Source organism: Augochlora pura, chromosome 1 (assembly GCF_028453695.1).
Source record: "Augochlora pura isolate Apur16 chromosome 1, APUR_v2.2.1, whole genome shotgun sequence".
Classification (NCBI taxonomy): domain Eukaryota; kingdom Metazoa; phylum Arthropoda; class Insecta; order Hymenoptera; family Halictidae; genus Augochlora; species Augochlora pura.
The window spans coordinates 20,436,173-20,454,281 of NC_135772.1; the positions used below are offsets into that span (position 1 = coordinate 20,436,173).

Sequence of the window (18,109 nt, forward strand, 5' to 3'; positions counted from 1 at the left end):
GAAAACACTGCGTTACTATCTTTAAATCCGTTTGATTTCGTCGCAGCTTGAAATTCGTCTTATTAATAAACCAATGACGGTCCCGAAGTCAAACGACGGGAGACCACCGTAACAATATCTTTATCGCATTACACGCGTTTCGCCAGTGGCGTAAAATCTTCGCCGCGGTATCTCGATTTCACTGAACAAACTCGGGCATTATTACATTACAAACGCGGCGTCGGCTTATGGCCAACACAATGGCACCGAGCGCCGCTACCGCCGTAAAGCGAGCTCTGCGCCTTCCAGACACCATAAATTGCGAGGAATGATTTTCCTCCGGTTTTCTCCGGAGCCGGGGTACAACTCTCGACGGACCGATCGGCGCGTTCTTCGGAAGGATCGCTTATATTGTCACTCCGTAAAAACTACGTAGCGGTTTTCGGCATTCCGGCCAGGAACAAGGGGAACAAAGGAGGAGAAGGGGGGCGGGAAAAGGTCGAACGTGCGCAATCAGGTTCCCTTCTTTTCACGCCACCTTCATTACTGTTCGTCCCCCGAGGTTTACGGCCGGGGTATCTGTTCCTGTTAGCCAGGTCGGTCACGATGACCCTCCGCTGCTCGGAACAGTATCGTTTCCAGCGACGTTTACGGGGAACGTTCTCCCTGGAAACCGCGTTACATAATGCTTCCCATAACGACTTTCATTATCGCCGCTCGCCCCGCTATCGCACGCGAACCGTTCCGTCGATATCGTTCCCTCCACAGCCGATCCATTCCGTTAAAAAATTGATTGATTCCACAAAAATAAGCAAGACAAACAGCGATAGAATACAATCAAATACAGTGAAGTTTAATATAAATATAAAAAGTTATGACCGAACCAAATGCTTCGACACGTGGATCGAAGATATTCCAAAAACGCGGAGTCCGTCGATTCGGCCCGTGAACGGCTCAATTAGCTTTGATTAATTAAATAGCATTCCGTTCGACCGGCTCGCGCTTTCTTTTTCATCGGACACGCCGTTTCGTTTCCCGTTGACCTGGTAACTATAGAAACGCTTTTTCGAGACTTGTGATTTGAAAATAATCATAGGCTCCCGCCCGCCTCTGTAATTATGTAGATTCCACTCCGCTTTAACTTGATGTTGATTAATTCCTTCGTTTTTTCGGAACCCTTCCCACACACACCCCCTCCACCCCCCTCCCCACCCATCGGCCGCTCTCTCCATATCGGAAGATAAATGAAATCCTGCGAAATTGTTTTTCGCAGGACGACGGAGACTCTTGCGGCGATTGAATTAGGATGATTTCTTAATGGAAAACTTTTATAAAAGACGAAACTGAGTTAATCGTTGAAGTAGGAAGTTTTAGAAGGACAGAACCCCATAAAAATGTTATTCTCCTTTCTACGAAGTTTGTAAACAATATTTCCTTTCCAAACGTGAATAGAAAAAAACCGTGAAAACAATCGAAAGCCTGCCCCCCCCCTCTCGCGGCGTTCGGTCAAAACGGTGGTCGTTTACGAGGATATCGCATTACAATTTGACGACGCGACCGTTGTATGCGGCCGTAAAGGCGCGCTGTGTGGTGGCAGGAGGGAATCGCGGAGAGCACAGTAACCCAGGTCGTTGTTTCCTCGCGCCGCTCTCATTATTGTTCGTCCTTCGGGGTTTACGATCACGGTATTCGTCCCTGTCCCTCAGATTGGTCACGATGAGGCCCCGTACGTTCGTTTCCAACTCGTACATCCCTGAATATCGACTCGGGAGACCGCCCGTTGACTCCGCCAGCTGGTTCTCCGTCCGGGGACCGACGCACAGTGGGCCGGAAATTGAGCGACACTTTGTCGAAAGAACATCTTCCTACTGCACTCTCAGTACCATCCAGATACCACTTGATACATATATCAGACTTAATAGAATATTTTCTGTACAGCTTGCTCTAAATATCTCTAAAAAGATCGCATCCTAAATACATTATATACAAACGAAAACACAATCTGTAAAATTACATATAAACAGTTCTCTCTTGAATCGAAGATTATGATGAAAGTTTGTCGAATTTTATTGTTCAACAATGGCGAAAAATATTTAATTGTCAGCGGTTGAATGTAGCTATTTCTCTATCAGTTTTAGGAAAAATTACTTGGCGATATGGCTGATGGTCCAAAAGTTGTAGCAACTTGTCACTGTATTCTCCTAACCGGACCGCTGTGCGCCGTTACGGAGGATTTCCCGTTCGCGCGCGGCAGGTTGAGAACCTCCTTGATAGCGGGCAACACGGGTGGTCTCCGGAGGCCGCGCCGTGGCGGAACGAGCAAATACGCCGTCGGCATTTTTGACGGTGAAATCTGACTAGGTGGGATCCCGACGTACCCCGTGTCAGACGTCATTCTCATGCCCTTCCTGCGTTACATTCTGCTGAATATAGTTGCGTATCTTTCCCGTCGCGGTTTCGCCGTCCCGCAGGACCTCGCTCCTTCCCGCCGCCTTTTCCGGCCGCGCCAGGATCGGATAACCTTCTGGGACGACCGGCTACTCGCTCTGGACGGCTCGTTTTTCTTCGGACTCGCCCTAATGTCCTTTGACCCGCCCTATTTTTCAGTTCCTTTATTTTTGCATCGTTTCGACTCTTTCCCATTTTTGGACCTTTACGTTCTTGTTAAATTCAATTCATTTTTGTGCTGCTGAGAATTACTCTAAGCTTTTCAACTGTATTATTTCATTTTTTTTACTGTTCAAATATAACATAAATAAATTTAACTACCGCGATCTCAACATAATTTGCGAAGTAAAGATAAGAGGGCGCCGATTTAGGGGATGTCCTATCAGCAGGCTGGCAGGGTTTTCAGCCATAACAAAGTTATTTCCACGTCCCGTTCCGGGAAGGTTTTCATTGGTCCGTTGCCAGAAATTTTTCTCGGTATACCCGTAAAAGCCGTAGAAACGTGTGTTACGACACCGCGCGCGCGGTGCCCCGGAGCCCGATGTTTCTCTTCGGGGAATCGTCCCGAGCATAAACATCGCCGGCCCGTCGAAAGCTTAAAGTGGTACGAGTCGCGAATAAAGCGACCAGCCAATCGCAACGGCTGCCCGCGACTTTGTTCCGACCGGGGGTACAGATCGCCCAAGGCAGGTAGTCTACTCTCCACGTCGGAGGAAGACGACTGTGTGTCCGGAGCTCTCTCTCCCCCCTCGCATTCCACTCGTAGGGGCTCCGTCCAGAAAAATCAGCGAAAAGAACGACCTCGACGAACACCGCGCGCGCGCCCACCTTTTCATCCCCTAATCAATTTCGCCTAACGGCACTAAACTTGCACGATCTTCTAATCACTTCGGGCTACCTCGATTCAATCACGAACGCGACGATCCAATTATCCTTTCGTCTCGAAGATTGAATCTCGTTGGCAGATTATGCGAGCCGTTCGAGGCGGAGAAAAAAAATTCATTTCTGGGATAATGAAGCATGAACTCAAAGTCATCAGATCTTGCGAGATATCTATAAATTTATTAAATCTAGAACACTATTTTTCAACTCTTTGATCTATATACAGTGACGACTGACAATTTAAAAAAAAAATTGATAAATATAAGATAATAAATTTTTCACACAATATTTTACTCACTTGATATTTGAATCCAGAATCGATGAATGATGGATGTGTTTGTTCTGTTCTCTGTTGGCCGTAGAAGGCGGAAGGTTACAGAAGGAGCTGACCTACGCGTCGGAGGCCCTCGGCGAAGCCGCGGCGTCGACGCATCAATTGGTGATCCAAACGCCGAGGCATTCCGGGGCGAATATTTTGCATCCTGCCGCGCTCAAGGAACACTTGGCGATCCTGAAGGCGGCCACGCAGGTCACCGTACACCTGTTCGAAATGTAAGCTTTCTTCTTCTTCTTCTCTCCTCTCGCCCCCCCCCCCCTCTTTTTTGTCTTTTTTCAGCCTCTTATTTTCCTTTCATCATTCTGGTTTCTTGCGCGAACGCCGACGACGACGCGTCCGCAAGAAAGAGGACGGCTCTGATGAGGTCCGCGCGCAACGAGTTTCCGTGACTTTCAGCCCGGGTGGCGGCAAATCGGGGCGCACTTAACTTCGAATTACGGCGATTTAATATCTCGTTAGCCGCGTTACCGTTACAGTTTCCAGACGGGAAATCGCCCGACAATTATTTCCATTGTGACGAATTAAACGGTTGCGGCGTGCCTGCACGCTCGCCGCGCAACTAATTAGACATTATACCGGACGATTTTACGCGCCGATTGTCGCGAGATCGAGAACGCTAAAAATACGTAGCAGCTGCATTTTAATGGTCTCGGTATACAGATCGGAAATCGTATTATTTCGAAACTCGTGATGGCCTTCCTCTTTCTTGCATATTCTAGTATAATTTTTCAACCCTTAAACGCTGCCATGGGTAACATTGACCTTTTTAAAAATATAACACTAGTTTCTGATCGTGTCTTCTATATCCAATTCATGTAAAATTTATATTTATACAGTACTCTGAAAATATAGGCCCAAAATATTAATTTAGTCTGTCAAATGATAGTAGAAATACGAGGATAGAAGATGGAGACACTATCAGTCTGGAAAAATTATTTTGGACTTTAACCTAAAATTTCTCGGACTGCAAGGGGTCAATTATTCCATTGCCATAAGATCCCACTTCGTGGTAGACGTAACAGAATAAACCGGCATCTCATGGTATATCGTTCAAGGGTTAAACGGCGGAGCGGAAAGCGGCTCGTGGAAGCGAGACGCGCGCGGCGATCGTCTCGAGTTTTTCTCGAGTGCACTTCTCTCGGGCCGCTTATCGCCGGCTGCGCATAGGGCGCGCGCGAAGGGGGGGTTAAGGGGATGCAAACTTGTATTCATGAATGCATGTGTTCCGTGTCGCTTGCAGCACGTGGAGGCTGAAAGACATGTGTTACGCGCTGAACATACCCAACTTCGACATGCACTACATCGACCAGGTAATTTAAAACTACCACTACTTTCCGCGTTGGTGATACGTAACCGCGACGGCGAGCATGTGTGCGGACACGTTTCCGCGCTATTCGCGAATTCGACGCGTGAACTACGATACCGCGTTATTGCGCACGCACCGTGACTCCCCGATTTCTATTAGGAAATCCTGGGGCATAGCGATGGCTACGATCGACGCTCCGCGATCCTTTCGATCTCTCGATCCTGTCGCTCGCTCTCTCCGCGCTTTTCTTCCAAAGCGCCGAGCTAGTTTTTAAATATTTCCTTTAGCGAATAGTTAGGCTTTCTATTTTAACTATCCGTGTTAGGTTGATATCAATTTCATACGTGTATGAAAGCAACGAAAGTCAATATCAACGGCAAGTGACAATCCAGCTGCTTTTCATTTTTAACACACAATCTAAACACGCGGAAATCCTCGACGACCATTTAAAACTTTCGAATGGTGACGGATAAGGATCTGGGTTAGATCGACCTTGGGTCATACCCATCGCTGAAAGGTTCCCGTATCCTCGAGTCCTCTGTTTCTCGGTTTCCAGTCACCACGTCGTTCCCGGACGACTCGCGCGCGCTCGTAAACGTCGAAAATTCAATACAATGCTTGAAAACCCGCGGCTTTGTACCGCCGTGAGATACGGTTATAAGTCGTGCGTGTCCGTTCACGTGTGCCGCGCCGTTTCTTGCGCTGCTAACGAGCGGACACGTTAAAACATCGCTAAGCACACGTCTACGCGTACATGTGTGCACAGCGATGGGGACAAATCAAAGATACCGCCGCTTCCGCGACGCTACAGAGACGATCTAACCCTGCAAACCTCTGCTTTACGGTGTCACTTGATTGTCATACACCAAAAGGTTATTTATTTAATTAGTAACACAGTTATTAATTTAATTATTATCTCAGTACCTTATATTAATTGAACAGTAGTATCTTAAGCAAGTAGTAAATTAAATAGTAAATTAAATAGTAATTAAATTCAATCTCGTCGAATTTAATTTTAATTTAATTGGTGATTCAAATTTGAAAATCAATTCATCGATATTTTACGAATCGATGAAGTGTTTCTCGGATTTGCTTATCTCGCAGCGATTTCTGTTATCACGGCCGCCGGTAACATCGCGCCGGACGATGCATAATATACCGACGAAATCGCGCAATCAGTGCCGGCCACGGAATTCCGATCCCATTGCGATTCATCAAGTTTCAATTTAAAAATTAATGTCAAATGATAGATGTTCTGGTATGCGGGCAGAGCCGCCGCCGCGCCCCGAGCAACCGGGCTAAATCACACGGCGGTGTCTCGTATCCCGGGCAAACAGGAATATTATTATCCCGCAGCCGGCTACAAGCTGTTACACTTTTGCCACGTATGAATTTTTCATTCTTCGTATCTCCGCTCTATCTTGAACGATTTATACTTACTTATGAATCGCCGGGGGAGTTATTATTCTTACGCCGCGCCGTCACGGAACGGACTTCTGTGCGCTGCTGCCGCCGCCGCCGCGTTTCTCCTTTTTTCGCGGTCCACGATTTATTGCTTATTTATTGGGCATTACTCAATGCAAAGTTATAGTTTCCTCCTGTTTTAGGCGCCGCGATCCTTATCGTCGCATTGTCTCGATTCGCCTACCTTTATTGCATACATGTTTAACGTGCAAGTAAAAGTTCTAAAAATCCTATCGAATTTCTATAAATTGGATCATGTTGCATAGTTTAAAAATTATTTATTAAAACGGTCACAGTGATTGCATATAATGTCAGCAAGTATCGGAGAATATTTGACAATTGAGAATTTTTGGTACAGTAGATTCCCAAATATTTTCGCGACGGAAGTAGACGCATTGAAAGTAGAGCCGGGGGAGGCGCGGCGAAGGATGCCCGACCGCGCGGTGCACTGTATGCAGAGAGGCGTCGCTGCATAAGTGGTTGCAGTGCCTTAGGAACGACCCTTCGACGAAGCTGTCTCCCCGCGTCCGAGACTCGCGCCGCGCACACCTCCACACGCATGATCCTTTAAGGGCGTTTAAACTGCGAGAAATTTAGTGTGTCATAAATTACGTGTGATTCATTACCCCGTAAAAGCTTCAGAAGTTATTCCCGACCTTCCCGCTTATTTCTAACAATAAGATTCCCGGTATAAATGCACCGTCCGTACAATGTATCGCCCGACGAAGTTCGGAGGTGCTAAAAATTCCGATACAAAGTGTTTCGAATCTTGAACGGGCCTTGTCAACATTCTATCGACGGCGGATTTTTAATTTCTTGACAGTTCGCTGTCTATCATATAAAATAGAGCTGCTATAAATCAGGAAAAATGACAAATGGATATTCGAGTGTCAGGGATTAAAAAATCGAATTGTTTCGCCGCGAAGTACTGTATCCCCGCGGACGATTGTGTCCTCCGTCGAAACGGGATTTCGCGTGATTCGTTCCTTTTTCCGTCGCGAGACAGATTAATCTATTAAACCATTAGCGCCACGGTAAATGTTTGCCGTGCAAAAAGAACGAAGCGGACAGACGGTCGGGGCAGGGCGGGGGTGGGGGTGGGAGGAGGGTTACGCATCATCTCGGAGAGGGGCCCCGTCGAAAACGAATTAGGGGGGGCTACGGGTCGCCTCGTCTTTTTTTACGGGAAGGGATCGGAAAGGACAATTTGACAAATGTCCGCGGCGTTCCCCGAACACTATCCGAAATTCGTATTATTCGTAAATCGAAAGGGCCGAAAAAAAGGGAGACGCTTGAAGGCGGAGGGGACCGCCCTATTCGAGTTTCCGAGAACGCACAGGTGGCCGGCCCGTAATGCGCCTCTCGCTACCAAGAAAAACCTTATGGCGATCGTTAGTGTCCACTATCGGAAGAAAAGGAGAAATAATCGTAAATCGGAGTCGGAGTAGGGAGAGAGCGAGCGAGAGCAAAAGAGATAGAGAGAGAGAGAGGGAGAGAGAGAGGGCACGCATGCTCGCCATTAAGCGACGACGATGATTAAATGCCCCGGAATCATAATAATTATCATCGGAGCCGGCATCCAGCCGAAAATTGTATTAAGTCGCCCCGATACGAACGTAATCTGCCGGCGATCGATCGTTCGTTAATCGAGGAACTCGCTAAATCGATTATATCGCGGGGCCGGGGCCCGGGGTGCGGGTCCCGCCGCGTAATTTTTCAATTACACCGGGAACACAGCCATTCCTTCGGGGCGAGCTGACGGGAACCGTTGTTTTTAGATCTTCGATAGTATCATACCGTGCGCCATCATTACGCCCCTCGACTGTTTCTGGGAAGGCAGCAAGCTCCTGGGACCGGAGTACCCCGTCCACATACCGTAAGTACAAGAAAAAGTATTATCCGATCCGATTGCAAATTACGAGACCCGCCGACGATTTTATCGCGTGGCCGCCGGTCCATCGCTTCGCGCTCCGTCGCCTCGTCTTTTATCGAGACGGTTTCGGTCGTGTCGGGTCCCATCGCGTAACCTAGAATCCCATAGCGCAGATATTATGGCGTAGAATCCCATAGCGTAGTATATCATAGCGTAGAATCCCATAGCGTAGAATCCCATAGCGTAGAATCCCATAGCATAGAATGCCATAGCATAGAATCCCATAGCATAGAATCCCATAGCGTTGAATCCCATAGCGTAGAATCCCATAGCATAGAATCCCATAGCATAGAATCCCATAGCATAGAATCCCATAGCGTCGCATCCGATAGCATAGAATCCCATAGCGTAGCATATCACAGCATAGCATCCCCTAGCATCATCTCATTCGCGTCGCTTCGTGTCACATCTACTTGGACATTTCTCAGTCCCGCAAACGAAGACTCGTCGAATTGATCTCCCAGCTTTCAGATCCTCGCGAATCCAGTTTCGAGGACTTCGACTCGGCTGCCACACAGCAAGAGCACGTTTAATTGCAACATAGACGCACCGCGCCGGGATCGTTACCGGCCGTATATTAGGCGGCCGGGATGCAAACGGCGGTGGCCGCAGTTTCGCGTTCGACGGGTTTTATCTTTCCGCGTGATTTGGACGAAATTTACGGGGATCGATCGAAGTACCATCGCGACGTTTTATGCCCCCTTCCGAAAATGTCCGGCGACTTTAGTGCCGAATTATCATCGGAGGGCCCCGTGAATCCCTTTCCCATTCGTCTGTCGCGCCATCTTTAATTTCGCGAAACCCGAGCAATTTTCGTCGTCGAACGCGAGCTTTCGAATCTTTTATGCCGTTTTTAAAGCTTCTCGGTCTCTCGTCGGTATTATATCTGTTTTCGATGGTTTCCCCCCAGCGCGGTCGTTACGCTCCAATTTACTTCCTATAGGGAATTATCGTTCGCGAAGAATTTCTAATTGGGAACCTCCTGAAGCTCGACTGCCGCGGTACGGTTTTGTTCGAACGATGTCCTGGAGACGAATGTTTAAACGACTTCTTTTTTATTATTACTTATAGTTTAATAATTCAAATATAAATAATTCCACATTGTAATTTTCAATAAATCCATAAAATTGTACGGGCAATATCGAGCCTCCGGAGACCCTTCGCGCTTCGACAACGCTTCCTCGGCGTTCCGCGCGACGCAGAGTCCTCCCAATCTATCAACAATCGTCTCGAAAGCGTTGCAATCGTTCGAGCTCCACGATCGCGTCGAGTCGATCATCGGTCCCGGGGGCAAAGAACCCGGGGTTCGTTCATGAAATTTCGTAACGTATTCATTTTTTTTCCCCCCTTCCTGTATGGTTCCCGTGGACAGCGGGGCGCAAACGAACAAGCCGATCCAGTGGACGAACCTCAATCCGACTGGTATGCTCGACGAGATGAAGAAACAGTTCGTGTTTCCCTTCAAAACTCTGGAGGATTACATGAAGCGAGCCGGGATAACGAATGGCTACCAGAGCAAGCCGTGCCTCGACCCGACGGATCCGGAATGCCCGGAAACCGCGCCTAACAAAAAATCACAGCAGGTAAGCAAGCCTCCCTTCTCTCTTGTCCCGAGATTTTTGTTCGCGGCGAAACCTCTCTCCGGACCGATTAAGGTGAGAGACCCCGTGTGTAATTGTTGATTCATGGCTAGGCCCGCGAGTTCGCGTCGCGCCGCGGCTCGTGTCTCTGCCTTCCGATTACCTCCCACGCGCGTCCTCGGATCACCTCGGCTGCTTCCCTCGCGAAAATCCGATCGCAATGCCGCACGGTAACGTACCTGTTCTCAAACGGTCGCCGAAAATGCGATCTCCGATGTATACAGGGTGCGAAGAAAATACCCGGCATTTCCAGACATCGCAAACTATAATTATATAATAATGTCAATTATTATTATTTTCCCAGAACACTTGTCTAATTAACTTCGATCAACTTACCATCGATTTCCCATAAATGCATCGAACCCGCAGTTCGATCCTCCTTGGTCAACGCATCGAAAATCCAGCGAAGCTGGCGGTAGGCCAAAAGCCTCGAGAGGCTAGAAGAAGAAGCGCAGTTTTCACGGTCCACGGAACCGACAGCCCGAATAAGCCGGCGAACAGCAAACCGACAGAGACGCGTGTCAGATTCAGCAGTGGCCGCGATTAATATTTAGCTCGCTCGTTTTCCATATAAAGTTGGTTTGCACGGATCCGTCGGTGTGCTTCCGTCGAGCCGCTCTCTTCAAAGGGGCCGCGCTTCTATGCGGCGCGAATGCCACGCGGACTCGGCCAATGAATATTTGAACGATGACTTGACGTCGTGCGTCGGCTGGCAACCGGTCGCATTAAGGAATAATGAGAATTCGGCCTGAAGAGGAGCCCCGATACATTCTGATCAATAAGACGCTCTGTTCTTCCGCAGAGCCAAACTTTCCAGCTACCATTAGCGCACGGGGGCCACGGCTCGGCAAAGACAGAATTGTAGTGACGGCGCTACAGAATTCGGTACAGCGACGAACGATATGTGGGCCGACAGTACAAAGAGGCAGCCTATGGGACCCGCATTCTTTCTAAGGCCAATCTTTTCTCTCGCGGACGCTTTTTAGGACGCTCTAGAATTCGATATCGTAATTAATCGACTCATTGAAACTGCCTAGACCGTGCTGGAATGTAGGGGACGTCTTTTAATTGTTTTATCCATTTTCTTTCTCTATCTTTACGCTGTCTGGGTTCTCGATGCATTTAGCGATGCATTTATCGTTGTCGTTAAAAACGTCGGTGATTTCAAGGTGATCCGTATATTTCGGCGACGTTTTTAAAGAAATCCGTCGACGCGCGAGGCGGGGTCGCCTCGTCGTGAAATTCCTCCGGCCGTAAATTCGCGGTATTAGAAACTTTTCAGAACGGTGTAATTACACGGGCCTGTGCGCACGGCGTTTCCTCGGGTTTCTTGCTAGCCGGCCGTCCCCATTCCCTTCCACACGGTGGTGTTATCCACCCAAGTAGCAAGCTCGTGACACGTATTACGCCACCATCGAGCATTCGCGGCCGTTGTCGACTCCGGCGAACGAGCAAAAAGCTCGCCAACCACTTATTAGCACGCTTGTTCCAGCGTCAGAGGGATTGATGTTATAACTCATAGCGTACGTGCAATTATGCCGAGTCCGTTTATTAGCTTTAATTCTGTCTCGGGCTCATTTGCCGTCGGATTTATGCCCCGCGATCAATCTGCGGGCACGGCCCTCTCCCGCAGATTGATGCACGGAAATAATTATACGCGCTATCAATATCGCGGGAACGACGGAACGGTGTATTAGAAGTCGATTGGCTGCAATCACGGCTAGGAATTTATTTTATGCAATAGATCGGCCAGCACCCGCCACCCCCCTCGTCCGTTGTCGTTCTCCTACCGGGACATTAATCGCGGCGCTTGATCCGTTGATAGACCGTTCGAAAAGTTTACGGAAGCTGTCGCGGTTCTGTGCCGCGCGAACGATTTATTTTCCGTCCTGTAGTCAGTGTACTGTATATACATAATATAAAAGATAATAGAATTTCTATGGTTTGAGAGAGAACATTTTTATCTCGCGTAAAGATCGACAGCGTAGCAGTGACTAATTTTTTTGAATATCGTATATCAAGGAGTTTGAATATAATATCGATAACTTGTCTTCTATTAACAGGAGAGAAAATTATAAAAAAATATTCCGGTGGTGGAGAGGATCGAAAATCGATGGAGAAGTGGCACGCGAGCCAGATCGGTACGGAAACGCCGTCTCGCGGCGTGTGATAATCGGGCCACGGGCGAGACAATGTAAAAGCGCTGGCGGACGATAAAATTTCGTTCATAAGACCGACGGCGGGAATAATGAAAAGGCCACTTGTAATTCTGCGATCGATGGTCGCGACCGGTTGCGTTTACGTGGCGTGCCCGGTGGGTCCCCCGGACAGGCGACGTCCATTTCGCTTTGATGTCCGCAGCGTTATTCCGTGCCCGGAGCCGGCGACCACGGTAATGAATACTTAATTGACCGTACCTGGGAATCGTGTGCACGGGTAAGGCGCGACCGAAATCGAGAATTTCTCGTCACGCGGGATCGAACGGTGAATGCTGATGCAGCCGGCCGTGTCTCCGTAGCAGGAGGAAGTAACCTGTCCGTGCTAGAATCTATCGATCCGAGACGCGGAAGCTCGATGCTTCACCGCCGGGATTTCGAATAGTCGATAATGTTCTCGCGTTCACGGCGACGCGGCGGTGCCCGACGAATTTTTAGTCGCAGACGGCAATTTTACGGATTCACAGCCGTTCTTCCGAGCTTCCTTTGCGCAAGGGACCTTGGGAAACACGGCTCGAAAAATTAAGGAAAGGAACGACAATTGGGACAGTAGTTTACCCTACTTTTATTTCAGTTTTCCATCATGTTTTAAGGTTTATTTGACAATCCTGAAAATTCTTATCTGCCGCCACTGTTCTGTATTATTTTATTCTGTATATGTACAATTTTTCCTTTTATTTTCTTCAGTATATCATGCCATAATCTTGACGTAGCCTTGTCATAACTGTAAAATAATGTGACAACAATCTCTATTAGTCCATATATTATTCAGTCTGTTTACGATTTGCTCTATTTTTCTTCCGACTTAATTCTATACATTACGCCATAGCTGCATAAAATCGGGAGTCTCGTCGTCACTGTTACGCGAAGTATAATTCACAGCCGAGCCCGGAATCCGACTGTATGTTAATGGCAGCGAAATGACAGGCACGTAACCGTGCCGGTTGTGTGAAAAGGAAACACGCGTGTGTGCGGGACCCGGTCCCGGTCCCCGACCACCGACGTAGCGCAATAATGACGCACATCTCTCGATTTTATTATTTTAATGCAGCTCTTGGTACGCGGCCCACGCGACTCGCATACGGATCGCGCGATTTCGCATGGGAATCGTTTCATCGAGGGCGCGGCTGTCCCGTTTGTTCTGGCCCTCGCCGATTCCCGCGCCAACTTTACGGCCGAAAATTGCGAGTTTCGGCGTTTCGTTCCGGCCGAAAATTCGTTTCCCCGGCGCACAGGCAACCCCGCGAGAAATCCCTCGATCCGATCGACCGGCGACCGCTGCCCACGTGATCCCAGTCGAACAACGGTTCCCCATTCTTTGGAACTTTTATTGGCCAATAAACGCGCCTCGCGTGCGCGGCCCCGGGCACGCACTCTTCTCGGTCCAGATTTTCGTGAGTTGTCACTACCTGGGATCCTCCGGCAACTGGAGCGAAGCACTGTTGTTCGCCTTCGCGAGTCACTTTGCGATTAGGGTTGATGCACCGTTCCGGGCCATCCGTGTTATTCAGATTTTTATGTGACGGAATTATGGAAATTACGGCGGAATTTAACGGAAATGTGAAATCGTGCAGACGGAAGAATAGTTATGTAACGTTCTTACATTATCTGTAACATATTTCATTCATTCAGAGAAACGATCTCTCTTTGATCAACCCTTTGCGCTCGAGCTATGACTCTAAAACACTGAAGACGTTCTTTTTACCTTATAAGAATTAGAAGACTGAATTTATTTAAATATTTTATCATTTTTATTGTAATGTATGCTTTATGGAATTGTCTCATACGAAGGGTGGCTCTATATTAGATTAATTAGAAATAAAGCTAAATACGAAGTTCATTGTACTTAATTCTCGAGTCTTGCAAACAGTTCTACAATTCGAACTTGCTTGCATCGTTATGCAAATTGAAACGCTCTATTTCTTAATAACAAAATTACAAAGAGTTCGGCCGTAGGTAAAATGACAGATGACACATTCATTAAACCTTCGTTAAGGTTTCGTTTCGCAGTATTCGAAGCGCGTACAGGCGCGGCCACACACACGCGAGCGCGCGCGCGCGCGCGACCGCATAAAATACGCGGGTCTACTGATTACCATTGCAAGCAACCGATATTTTATTTCCGAGAGACAACTCGGCCCGCTAAAAGTGCATTATTACGGGTACCCCTTTCGCTGCACCGGACTCCCATCAAACTCGTTTCCTTCCCTTTTGCCTCGTACCTCGGAGCGCATTTGCAAAGATTACCTCTTCATTCCCCTCGACGAAAGAAAATAACCGCGCGGACAAAAGGAAAACCGTGCGAAGGCACAATGAAATTTATATACAATGACGCATGGCGGGTCCTTTCGCGCCGCCGTGAACGCGCGCTGAAATCGGAGAGGCGCGGAGAGTATTTTAGCGAGAGGGAAATAAAGCCGTAGAAAAAGAGAGAGAAATTGATAGATAGCGTGAGTGAAAAAAAAGAGTGAAAAAGAAAGAGAGAGGGAAATTGATAGCATAAGTAAGAAAGAGATTGTGCAGAGGGTAGGTAGAAGGCGCGGCCGATTAATTTCGCATAATTGAAAGCGTGGATTTATGTCGTCCGAACTTGAAAGGGTGGAGACGCTGTAAAAACAATCCCTCTTCCTCTCTCTCTCTCTCTCTCTCTGCCTTTTTATTCTCTTTCTCTGCCTTCGACTAGGCCCCTCATTTCTACTTCTATTTCCATATATTGCGCGCGCCTGTACTTAAGGTAATTACACTTAATGATCACGCGTCAGGAGACCGAGGGGCCATTCCGAGCGTAGCTGTGGGCGAAGAATGTCCTTTGGGAAATATGCGGTTGCATCCGGTGCATCGAGGAATTCAGATTCGCTTTGGTAAAAATTTTAGCAAACCTTCAATTGGGATTTATTTAAAATTTATTCTTAAAAATTGTCACTGGGTATCAGAAATTGTAATACAGATACGAGGATGCAGATTAGTTTTATTGTTAATTTATACATTTTTCTGAAAGCAATTCTATTCGAAAATCGTCTTTATTAAGATAAAAAGTTACTATAAATCTGTTATTAATTATTTTTAACGAGTACACTGGTTTTACATATTTGTAACAGGGATAGAAAGGTTAGGATCGTTTTCGTAAGTTACTGTAGCAGTTTCTTTCATTAACGAAAAAGATAAGACTGTCGTCGAATTATAAGATCTGATAAATTCAGTTCCTAATGCCGATCGTACGCATTTTAATGCGAGTATAGGATATTCTCCTATACTATATCTGCCGAGAGGGTCGCAGCTGCTTCCTCTGAGCCGCCGATTTTCCCTCGCCATCGTTTCCGTCCCCTTCAAGAGATCACGTATCAGGCTCGCCATCAATGATGCTATCGATCTCTTTGCTACCGAGCCGGTCTTCGTTAACCGCGCGATCGGATATTAATAAGTCTGATAATGCATTCCATTAAGCTCTCGTTGAGGACTGGCATCTTCGGCAGAAGCCACCTCTTAAATTGCTGGAGCCTCTCTGGTCCAGAAACCCCATAGGCGAAAACGTTAATTAATCTAGCGAACCAAATTACTTGATTAAATTTGCCATATATTAATTTAGTGTACTTGGAATACATTTATAAAGCTATATAAATATTCACGTATACTTTGGAAAAGTGACGCACCGAGTCAAAAATTGTTTGGAATCGAAATATGCAAAAATTATTCAGAAAAGAAATTAGCAAAAATTATCTAAAAGAGAACTGTAGCAAAATATTTCTTTTAATTGTCTGCGATGATAAATAATTTTTATTGCAAGGGCATGAACATGGATTGAAACTTTTCTTGATCGATTGAAGATGATTGGGTCGGTTCGACGTAAAAACGTGATATGACGTAAAAAGGTTCTGTAATGAAGAAATAAGGAAGAGGGAGGAACGGTTTCGGAATATAATAGCAGTACCGGTCTAGTCGAGCCGGCGCGACATCGGCGGAGAGAAACAAGAAAACGGTGCCAGTAGTGCGTTGACGCGACGTTTTCTGCTGTGCACACATAGTGCTCCTTCGTGGAATTACGTAACGCCGACGCAACACGTGCAACACGTTTCGTTTGGATCACCGACGGAATCGTGATCGCGTGGGTTTATCTGATCTTCAGCCGGGTATCGGTAAAATTCGTTTCACAAGGCGCTGTTGGTCGCCCCCCTTTTTCCTTCGCTCGATTCTCTTTAGAAGCGACCGAAATCTAGATTAAACTATCGAGCATTCTGAAGCGTTCGAAACTATTTTAATGTCCTGCAGGAATTACTGATAATAAAGTTCATTTTAATAATATAATTTTAATAATGTAATTTTAATAATATGCTTTTAATAATAGCAGTAAAAATCAATTCATATATATGGTACATGATTTTTACTATAATTAATAGTATAATTTTATAATTACTTTTACTTTTTGGTGTCTCGAAAATTAATGTACCATATATTGCATTAATTAAAAATTATCCGATTTCAAAACGTCCTTTAAGAAACGAATAGTCAAATAATTTGCGAGCGAAGGTCCATTCTTGTGCACGCGGGTCGTCGCCGACCCGGTCGTCGGTCGGATGTCGAAAGCTGTTGAGAAATATACGGCGAGGCGGGCCGAAGGCGACGCGAACCGATACTTACGAGCGATAATCACGTTGGGTGGCCCCTATCGGCGCACGTAGCATGTGTTGGCATGCGGGTGTCGCGCCGCGAATGCGCGGAGAAATTAAAGGATGCCCCGGGGTATCGAGCAACGGAATCGCGTCGAATTAGAATTCCCCGCGGGGCACCCGTGAAAAGTTTCGTACGCGCCCCGGTATAATTGTACCGAATGGTAACCGCTAATTACTCTGCTGCGCGCCGTTTCGACTTCGGTTGCCCGCAATGCTGAAACACGTGTGACCGGTGCACCTCGAACCTTAATTGAATCATGCGACCCTGAATCTTTTGTTGCCTTAAAAAATATATATCTCCGGTCATACCTGTTGCAGTCGTCTGACTTATAGATTATTTCTTCAAATTCAATTTCCAGAATTGTTTCTGCAATTTGAGTTGTTTTATTTGGAAAATTCTCATTTCAATATTGCAACGATTTGTAAAAATATTTTTGCTTCATTTTGTCTTGATCTAATTAGAAATTCAGCGAATTAAAATTTATCTAATTAAAGATTTATAAGTATTTTCCATATTATTATTGTTAACGGGTGTTAGTTAAATTCCAGGTCGCTTGTACACAGCGTTAAATAATTATTCAGGCATATTATTTATTAAGTGGAGGTAATCTCCGACTGGACAGTCAAAAAACCGTCGTAACCACGCGTCTTCCGCAATTTCCGCGCCCGACACTCGCTTACTCGCTTAATTATTATGCAACGGTCGACGATTTAATCGCGGGTAATTAATACCGGCTCTCATTAGTATGCCGTCAACGATCCTCCGTATCTTTCCCGTTCGGTTCTTGCTGTTTCGTTTCCACCACGACGATTTTTCGCGAAAATCGAAATTTCTTGCGATTTCGCGCTGTCGGTTTCCAACTGCGCCCGGCTAATTAATCGACGATTTACAAAGTACTTACATAATTGCGTGCCTGCTACCCGCCGTGATTTTTAAACGACAGGTCTGACAGGTTGCGTGACCTGCGTCCGAGAGCCCAATGGAATTGTACCGGTAATTGACGATTTCTATTCCGACGACCATAATTCAGATTCAATATTCTTGTTTTAACACAGTAGGTGGAAGGTCCGCGCGCGCCTTCGAATAACAACGAGCGTAATTAGATTCATATTTTTATTTTGTCAAGCAGGTTTCCAGGAACAACTATATACCTATTCGAAAATTGTCCATAAATCTTATATTCGTTGAAAAGGTTTCTTTAAAAGTTCTTCGTCCATTAAAAAAATAATAATTCAT

The 18,109-nt window shown here is 46.6% G+C and overlaps 1 protein-coding gene across 1 annotated transcript in view; it reads left to right on the top strand.

Annotated features, from left to right (window-relative positions):
* Ptc (protein patched) overlaps nucleotides 1-18,109 on the top strand; it is a 46,986-nt gene that overhangs the window by 22,802 nt on the left and 6,075 nt on the right. The window contains exons 3-6 of the mRNA XM_078179890.1: nucleotides 3,672-3,861; nucleotides 4,887-4,956; nucleotides 8,195-8,292; nucleotides 9,722-9,932. Of these exons, the coding sequence (XP_078036016.1) occupies nucleotides 3,672-3,861; nucleotides 4,887-4,956; nucleotides 8,195-8,292; nucleotides 9,722-9,932 (569 nt within the window). The remainder of the gene's footprint in view (nucleotides 1-3,671; nucleotides 3,862-4,886; nucleotides 4,957-8,194; nucleotides 8,293-9,721; nucleotides 9,933-18,109) is intronic.